The sequence below is a fragment of the Monodon monoceros genome, unplaced genomic scaffold, assembly GCF_005190385.1.
Source record: "Monodon monoceros isolate NGI ecotype Baffin Bay Population unplaced genomic scaffold, NGI_Narwhal_1 Super_Scaffold_10, whole genome shotgun sequence".
In the NCBI taxonomy this organism is placed as follows: Eukaryota; Metazoa; Chordata; class Mammalia; order Artiodactyla; family Monodontidae; genus Monodon; species Monodon monoceros.
The window spans coordinates 42,462,512-42,471,916 of NW_021703766.1; the positions used below are offsets into that span (position 1 = coordinate 42,462,512).

General features: G+C 53.8%; 1 protein-coding gene across 1 annotated transcript; it reads left to right on the forward strand.

The window, feature by feature from the left end:
- The first annotated feature begins 5,767 nt into the window (after positions 1 to 5,767).
- Positions 5,768 to 6,763, forward strand: FFAR1 (free fatty acid receptor 1). The gene has a single exon (XM_029201427.1). The coding sequence runs from the start codon at positions 5,803 to 5,805 to the stop codon at positions 6,703 to 6,705; it is 903 nt and encodes a 300-aa protein (XP_029057260.1). The 5' UTR covers positions 5,768 to 5,802; the 3' UTR covers positions 6,706 to 6,763.
- The last annotated feature ends 2,642 nt before the right edge of the window (positions 6,764 to 9,405 follow it).

A 9,405-nucleotide genomic window follows, 5' to 3' on the forward strand; every position in this document is an offset into this window, starting at 1 on the left:
CACGCACGCATGCACACAAGCACACACACATGCATGCACGCACACACGCACACACACACACGAGCACGCACACACGGCCACAGTTACTGCAACCCCAGTTGGTGCAGAGAACTTTGTACATGGTCCAGAGACAGTCTTCCTTCTTAGCACTGGTAACCCCGACCCTCCAAAGGGTCTGTCCCTGGTCCTTTCCCACTCCCCTTCTCACCCAGAAATTCATCTAAATACCTATCCTGAGCTGTACAAATCCCCCTGCCCCTTCCCAGACGTCTGCCACCACCTGCCCACTCCCAAACCCCACTCCCCAGCTGGCTGTGTCCCTGTGGGGATCAGCTGGTCATTATTTTTATTGTTCTCTCTCCCCATCCCTTTGACACCTCACCCCTGCTCTGATAACTCCACTCACTAATCTTATGCGTACTTTTTGACTCCAGGGCAAAGCCCAGAGAAAGAGGAACAAAAATGAGGTAGAGGCCCTGCCCTGGGCTGGTTTCCTCTCTAAGAGGCCTTCCACGGGGAGGATTATGCTGCTGCGCCTCCTTTCCTCAAGGGTCTCATGGTCTGAGACATACACTGATGTGGACAAACGTGTAACAGACACAGAGCTACACAATAAACATGGCTCAGATGCCACGTCAAAGAGCCAGTGAATGATTTCCAGTCTGCAGAGTCTGAGTAGGGACAGGGAGATGGGGCAGGCAACCTGGGGCTTGGGGAGAGGGGAAAGGTGACTTCACGAGCAAATCACCAGATCGGAGGGTCCACCGTCTTGTTGCCAAGAGTCCACTGGCGTCACAGACAGAGTCTGAGTCTCGATTCTTCTGCTTAACCTGCCGAATGATCTGGGGCAAAGTTCACCAGCTTCTCTGAGCCTCAGTCTCTTCGTCTGTAACATGGAGGCGCAGGCGGTTCGAGATAGGAAGTGAGGTATATAACCTTATGTCATGTTATAAGAAGATTAACGCAATAGCCAAAAGTCCCTAAAAACCACATTCCCATCTGATTTGCATCTCTTGAAGACCATAAAAAGGGGAAGCCGACGCATTACAGCAATTCTCAAAAGTGACCCTGCTGCGTCGTTTCACAACACACAGCTGCCTGCCTTCTCGAAGGCCAGCTACCTTGAGGAACCTCTCAGCTTTTCTACCTCTCCCCGTGACCCCCACTAGCTCTTTAGTATGTTCCCTGGCCGACTTGCCAGGGAGGCCCTTCCGGCTTCTCCGTCTGTTCTCTCTCCACCTGGTCTCCTGCTTCTCCCAAGGGGCCAAGGCCCATTCTCCTTCAGGGCAGGAACCTGTGGTTAATCATTCATCAAGATGACAGTCAGGGCTTCCCTGGTGGTGCAGTGGTTGAGAGTCCACCTGCCGGTGCAGGGGACACGGACTCGTGCCCCGGTCCGGGAAGATCCCACGTGCTGCGGAGCGGCTGGGCCCGTGAGCCATGACCGCTGAGCCTGCGCGTCCGGAGCCTGTGCTCCGCAACGGGAGAGGCCGCAGCAGTGAGAGGCCCGGGTACCGCAAAAAAAAAAAAAAAAAAAAAAAAAAAAATGACAGTCAAATTCCTGGCCTGTTGGTGGGCGCTCTGAAGGCACCGCCTTCCTTGGCTGCCCTACTTTCCCGTCTGCTCGATCCAGATGCTCTCTGAGAGGTTGTCCTTGGGATGCCCAAGGAGTGGGGCACTGATTTCCCCATCAACCTACTTTGTCCCCGGTTTGACGTCTTTTTTTTTTTTTTTTTTCTGGCCGCGCCACGTGACTTGCAGGATCTTAGTGCCCTGACCAGGGCCCCCACCCGGGCCCCGACAGTGAAAGTGCCAAGTCCTAACCACTGGACCGCCAGGGAACTCCCTGGTTTGAATTGTTGTGAGCACCTTCCACTTTTGTGGAGAAAGGGAAGGCTTCGAGAACTGTTGAAATGAGAGGGCAAGGGTCTGGGGACCAGTATCATTCAACCATTTATCCAGCAAACACCTACTGAACACCTCCCACTGCATCCACCACAGAGCCAGTTGTGGGGGTACAAAAAAGACACAACATGGTCCTAATCTTGGGGGTCTCTAGTCTAGGTGTCCAGAGGGTTTTAGGCACTGAAAGACCTAAAGGCAGCCACCAGCCTGATGAGGCCTGGCGCGGGCTCCCTGGCAACCAGCGGATGACTTCCCATCCTGGACCTGAGCCTGACTGCTGACATCAACCTACTTCATGACCAATTGCCCGAGAGATGTGGCTGTCATCAGGCCCTGCTGAGGTGTGCACAGCAGGTGACTGGGCAGCGCTGGGGCTAGAACACAGGCAGCCCCCGACCCAGCCCCGGACCTCACCGTCCTCTTGGAGCCTAGACAATTGACCATTCGTCTGACTCACTGAGTCCCTGCTAGGTATGCAACAAGCAGCGGACAAGGCACACAGAAAGCGTTGCCTTCACTGACCGACATTCTAGTGGAGGAGCCGGCAAATCTGACGTTGCAGAGTCCTGGGTGCTTGGAAGAAACCACAACGCAAGATGAAAGCAGAGGGGCTGGAGCAGGGGAGGGGCCCGTTTGGACGCAGGGATCAAGGGAGGCCCTCTGAGGAGGGTGACACCTGCATTGCCAGGTGGGAGGGCCAAACAGAGAAGAGCTTGAAGACGCGCTGTCTCCCTTTATAAATTTATTTATTTATTTTTGGCTGCGTTGGGTCTTTGTTGCTGCGCGCAGGCTTTCTCTAGTTGGGGCCACTCTTCATTGCGGTGCACAGGCTTCTCATTGCGGTGGCTTCTCTAGTTGTGGAGCACGGGCTTTAGGCGCGCAGGCTTCAGTAGTTGTGGCACACGGGCTTAGTTGCTCTGCGGCATGTGGGATCTTCCAAGACCAGGGCTCGAACCCGTGTCCCCTGCACTGGCAGGCGGAGTCTTAACCACTGCACCACCAGGGATGCCCCCTGCTGTCTCCCTTTGCACCCACCTTTGCTCATCTACCAAATGCTTGTCACAAGAGGTGAAATGGCACTCCTGTTGACTTTTCCTCAGTTCTGTCAGTTTCTCAGTGTTTCCCAAAGACAAAATACTAAACAACAGGTCGCAAGTTCTTCTACATTCCCAGGGAGGTGCTGGATGACACATGTAGGACTTAGAAGGGGGGTGACCAAGAATCAGTTTGGTTCCTGAGGTATGAAAAGGAAATGAGATCATTTCTTTGGAGGGAGCCGTGGATATGCTGAGAATCTCAGGCTGCCTGCTCTGGAAGCCTGGTGGGAAGCACTTCCAGGGAACCACTCAGAGAAGCTTATTCTGGGTGACTTGGATTTTGGGGAGGACATAGGGGCCTGGTGACTGACACACACACCCAAGAAAGCTGAAGTCCAGAGAGACCATACTGTCAGCCTGAGGCAGGAGAGAGACAGACAGATAGAGAGACACGTGCACAGTCAGAGACAGAAAGAGAATCACAGAGACAGCTTAGGGCCGCTTTAAATCTCAGGAGGTCTCCTTAGAAGGGCAGGATGACCCCAACAGGGAGGTGAACGACCAAGTTCTCAGGGCCTGAGAGGAATGTTAAGCGACCAGCTGGAGGCACGCGCCACCCAACGTCCCTACAGGTGCCCCAGGGAGGAGCCCCTTTTGACATCCGTGCAGCCCAGAGAGAGGCAGGGTGGAGACCACAGCCCGGGTACTTCAGTGCCACTGAACTCGACTTTGCTTGTTCCAGGTCTCTCCTTCTCTCCCTCCTGCCAACACAAGGAGGGTCATAAACCACTGTCATCAGGTCAGAGGGGAAAGGAGAGGGAGGATGGAGGAGCCCAAGGCCTGTGCAGGTGGGGGGAGAGTAGAAGCTCTAACTGGGAATGACGATCTCATTATCCCACAAAGTAAATGCCAAGTGGAGATGGTATGGGTGACCAGAGGGACTTATTATCTGGGAGTGAGCCTGGGCCTGCCCACAAGCTCGTCCAGGAGTAGAGCAGACTAAGCCCCCGGAGCCGGTTTGAACGGGCTGGCGGGGGTGGGGGTGGAATAAAGGTGTGTTCTGGTTGCACCACCAACCCTGCTCTTTAGAGGTGCTGATAATTCCAAAAGATACACGCACCCCAATGTTCATTGCAGCTCTATTTACAATAGCCAGGACATGGAAGCAACCTAAATGTCCATCAACAGAGGAATGAATAAAGAAGATGTGGGTACATATACACCATGGAATATTACTCAGCCATAAGAAGGAACGAAATTGTTCCATTTGCAGAGACGTGGATGGACCTAGAGACTGTCATACAGAGTGAAGTAAGGCAGACAGAGAAAAACCAATATCGAATATTAACACATATATGTGGAATCTAGAAAAATGGTACAGATGAACCTATTTGCAAAGCAGAAATAGAGACACAGACGTAGAGAACACATGTATGGACACCAAGGGGAGAAAGGGGTGGCGGGATGAACTGGGAGATTGGGATTGACGTATGTACACTGCTATGTATAAAATAGGTAACTAATGAGAACCTACTGTATAGCACAGGGAACGCTACTCAATGCTCTGTGGTGACCTAAATGGGAAGGAAATCCAAAAAGGAGGGGATATATGTATATGTATAGCTGATTCACTTTGCCGTACAGCAGAAACTAACGCAACATTGTAAAGCAACTATATTCAATAAAAATTTTTTTAAAAAAAAGGTGCTGGCTACGCACTCTTCACTCCCCCCAGGAAAAGCCCACATTTCTAACCTCTCCCCTTCCTGTGTTTGCATCATCTTGGACCCTCACCTCCTTCTGAGATGCCCCATTAGCTGCTCATCCAGCCTGTGAGTGCCTCAGGCTAATGGCCCTGCCTCCCCGCCCTTCTCTCCCTTCCGGCTCACTGCGTATCCCGGCCACCCTCCCTCAGGGGACTCCTGAGCCTCAGAGACACCTGGCAGCACCAAGAGGTGAGTCCCTCTTTCTGTGGCTTCTCTCCCCACAACAATTTTTCCCCAGATCCCCAGAAGCCTCCGCTTAGGGGGAACCCCTGAAGCTGGCTAAAGTCATTCCCTGTGACACCAGTGGGACCTGGCTTACCCCTGGACTCTCCCCGGGGGACCTCCTTCTCCTGCCCTTTGCTACAACCTACACCCCGACTTCCCCTCGGCTAGGCGTTGCCACCAGCCCGGCACTGCCTGCTGTAGGGGAACAGCTCCTTCTCTTTCCAGGGAACTGGGGAAGGGGTGCAAACACAGGAATCTAGCTTCCTTTCCTGAGAAAAATACACACTGTCGGGCTCAACTCTGTTCATTTTTTTCTTCTTCTTTTCTTTAAAGATTCTTTTGATGTGGACCATTTTTAAAGTCTTTATTGAATTTGTTACAACATTGCTTCAGTTTTATGTTTTGGTTTTTTGGCCACGAGGCCTGTGGGATCTTAGCTGCCCAACCGGGGATCGAACCCTCAGCCCCTGCATTGGAAGGCGAAGTCTTAACCACTGGGCTGCCGGGGAAGTCCCTCAACTCTGCCCTGAATTCTCTCCACCGCTTGTCTCCCCAGAGTCTCAGAAATCAAGAGGCCTTCCCTCTTCTGGGACCTGCACGCCTGTGCTCCATCTCCTCCCGTTACACCACGATCGCTCGCTTCATTTTAAGGGGGCACATGGTGGAGAGAAAACAGAGGACTGACGGCTAGTGGTCCTCGCTTCTAATCCAGGCCACCTCCCCCTACCAGCGTCTGTCTCCCCAGCTATCCCACTAGATGGCTTCTCGCACCCTGAGCAAGTGCTGAAACCAGTCTGTGACTCTGGGAGCCCCCTTTCCGGGCCCTGAGATCTGGGGGCAGGGAGCCAGTGGTGCGCACGAGGGGCCCCATGCACCTGCCCCCGCAGCTCTCCTTCGCCCTCTATATGGCCGCCTTCGCGCTGGGCTTCCCGCTCAACGCCCTGGCCATCGCAGGCGCCGTGTCCCACGCCCGGCTGCGCCTCACCCCCAGCCTGGTCTATGCCCTCCACCTGGGCTGCTCCGACCTCCTGCTGGCGACGTCTCTGCCCCTGAAGGCGGTGGAGGCCCTGGCTGGGGGAGCCTGGCCCCTGCCGGCCTCACTCTGTCCTGCCTTCGCCCTGGTCCACTTCGCTCCGCTCTACGCGGGCGCGGGCTTCCTGGCCGCCCTGAGCGTCGGCCGCTACCTGGGAGCTGCCTTCCCCTTGGGCTACCAAGCTGGCCGGAGGCCGCGCTATTCCTGGGGCGTGTGTGTGGCCATATGGGCCCTTGTCCTCTGTCACCTGGGGCTGGTCTTTGGGTTGGAGGCTCCAGGAGGCTGGCTGGACAATACCACCAGCTCCCTGGGTATCAGCACGCCAGTGAACGGCTCTCCAGTCTGCCTGGAGGCCTGGGACCCGGCCTCGGCGGGCCCTGCACGCCTCAGCCTCTCTCTGCTGCTCTTCTTTCTGCCCCTGGTCATCACGGCCTTCTGCTACGTGGGCTGCCTCCGGGCACTGGCCCGCTCAGGCCTGAGCCACAGACGGAAGCTAAAGGCGGCCTGGGTGGCCGGTGGGGCTCTGCTCACACTGCTGCTCTGCTTGGGACCCTACAATGCCTCCAACGTGGCTGGCTTCCTGCACCCCAGCATCGGAGGCTGCTGGCGGAAGCTGGGGCTCATTACAGGTGCGTGGAGCGTGGTGCTCAACCCACTGGTGACCGGCTACTTGGGAGGGGGCACTGGCCGGGGGACAACACGTGGGGCAAAAACAAAAGGGGGGCCGTCCCAGAAGTAGTCATCACTGCAGGGGGGAGGGGCAGGGAGCAGGAGAGCCAGACCGCTTCTCCAGGCGCCTGGCGAGGGCTGCTCCAAAGGAACTGCAGGGCGGTTTTGCCTGGGGGGCATCCCCGGAGCCACTTATGGGAAGAACTGAGCCTGGCAGAAGATGGCATCCCAGGTGGAGAAAGAATGGAGGCCTGGAGCTGGGTCACAGGAGGAAGGTAAGCTGCCTCGGCACACATCTGCGCGATTTCCCACCTCTGTCCGTTTCTCTTCTGCGTCCTGACTGGCCTGACTGCCAGTGTGCCCTGTGGGGAAGGGGGGAGGGAGGTCTGCTTCTAAGCCAGAGGAACCGCCGCCACTCTGATGGTATACTTTGGGAGATGTTACTCCAAAATCATCTCCTAGGAAAGACCATTTTGAATTTCTGAATAAGAGGCCGGAGGCAAGGTAATGACGCTGTTATACCATGTGACACCCACAAGGGGGCAGCATTAGAACTGTGAACAGGACGCTGGTAGGAAAAGATGCCGGGGGAAGGGAAAACACCAGCAACACCAGAAATATACGTGACAGTCACCATGCCAAGTGCGTTACAAGTGTTGTCTCATTTCATCCTTCCACGTTCCTTTGATTTAGCCATGCGGCTGCTGTACAGATGAGCAGACCGCTCACTGCAAGAGGGTGTCAGGCAGAGGGGCAAACACCGACTAAATTCTACCCTGTGCTTTGCTCACCAAGCCGTGGGCCTAGCCTGGGGCTGCTTCCAGCCAGGGGAAGCAGCAACTTATTCTGATTTGAACAAAGGCACTCCTCAAGCAGTGCACCCTGGTGCTGGGCTGTGCTCACCTGCAGGGTGTACCTTTTCCTAATTTGCACTAAGGTGCTGCATGAGTTGGCTGTGGTCATCTTCATTTTGCGGGGTTTAGAAATTTACCCGACGCCCTACAGCAAAGAAGCGGGGGGACATAGGATGTGATCCTTCCAGGAGGATCAGGGGACATTTGGAAAACTTGGGGTATCAGGGTTAACGCCTGTCCTCGTGGTCCCTTTTGCGAAGGTGAATGATAGCACCCTGAACCCGAGAGAGAGTGGGCAGAGGACAGTGGCCGCGAGAGCCAAAAGTCTGGGCGTCTGCTCTGAGGCGAGGAGTAGGAAACAGACGTTCCTCTAATGACGATAAAGACATGAACACACAGAAGCAAAAAAGTGGCAGCTACGTGCCTGACGAGCCGGAACTGGTTTACACAAGTTATCTCTTTTCGTGACTAAATGTCTACAAGGGGGGACTCCCCTGGAGGGCCAGCGGTTAAGACCCTGCACTTCCACTATAGGGGGCACTGGTTCGATCCCTGGTCGGGGAACTAAGATCCCGCGTGCCGCGTGGTATGGCCAAAAAGAAAAAAAAAAAAAACTGCCTACAAGGGCAAGGATTTTTGTTTCATTTGCTGATATATCCCCAGCAACTAGCAGAGAGCCGAGCACACGGTAGGCTTGCAGTTAATATTTGCTGAATGAGTGAATGCTCATAACAGCCCTCCAAAAGAAGTCTTATTATCCCTGTTGTTAAAATATGGAAATGGGCCAGAGAAGTTCAGTCACTTGCCTGAGGCTCTGCCGAAGCCAGAAACAAGTCTGTTCTCTGCGCAGTGGTGACATCAGAGGATTTCAGCCGAAGGCCGAACTCCAGCCCAGGCAGCTCCTCCTGTAACACGAGAACCACTCTCCCTTCCACAGCACCGGAGCACCTGCTGGTGCCGGGCCACGTCTTCCAGTGACTTGTGCCTCCTCCACTTAGGGGAGATTTCAGTTCCTCCCTGGGGCAGGGGCCCCGCACGACCCACCCCCAGCATCCTCTGGTGACCCTCGCTCCTTGGGCCCTGAAGCAGGTCAAGCCTGTGCACCGCACCCCCCCCCCCCGCCCCGTTCCCTCTGCTTGTGCTGTTTGCTCCAGGGGCTCTCAGCCTCTGTGTTGTTGATGTCTTTATTATCCTCCCACCACTCAGACCCCCCCACCCCGAGACTGCTGTACTTCTTGTTCTGTTCACTGCTGTACTTCTAACAACTTATTTGAGATAAAATTTACATATCATAAAATTCATCCACTTTAAATGTACAATTCCGTGATCTTTAGTAAATTTACCAAGGTGTGGATTATATTATATCACTATAATCCAATTTAGGACATTTTTATCACCCCAGGAAGATCCCTCATATTCACTTATAGTCCACCCCATTTCCACTCTCAGTGCCCAGGCCACCAGTAATCTATCTTCTGTCTCTACACATTTGCCTATTCCGGACATTTCATAAAAATGGAAACATACATGGTCTTCTATGTCTGGCTTGTTTCACCTAGCACAATGTTTTTAGGTTTATCTGTGTTATGGTATACATGGGTATTTCATTCCTTTTCATTGCCAAATAGTATTCCATTGTATGGCTATGCCACATGGTTTATCCATTCATCGGCTGATAGACCACCAGGTGATGTTTCCACTTTTTGGTTATTATGACTAATGCTATTATGAACATTTATGAGCCAGTCTCTGCGTGGACATATGTTTTCATTTCTCTTAAGTAGATACCTATAGCAGAATCGGGTTACGTGGTAGATTTATGATGCCTTTCAAAGTGACTCCATCATTTTACATGCTCACCAGCAATGTACGAGGATTCCCATTTCTCCACATCCTCACCAACACTTGGTATTATC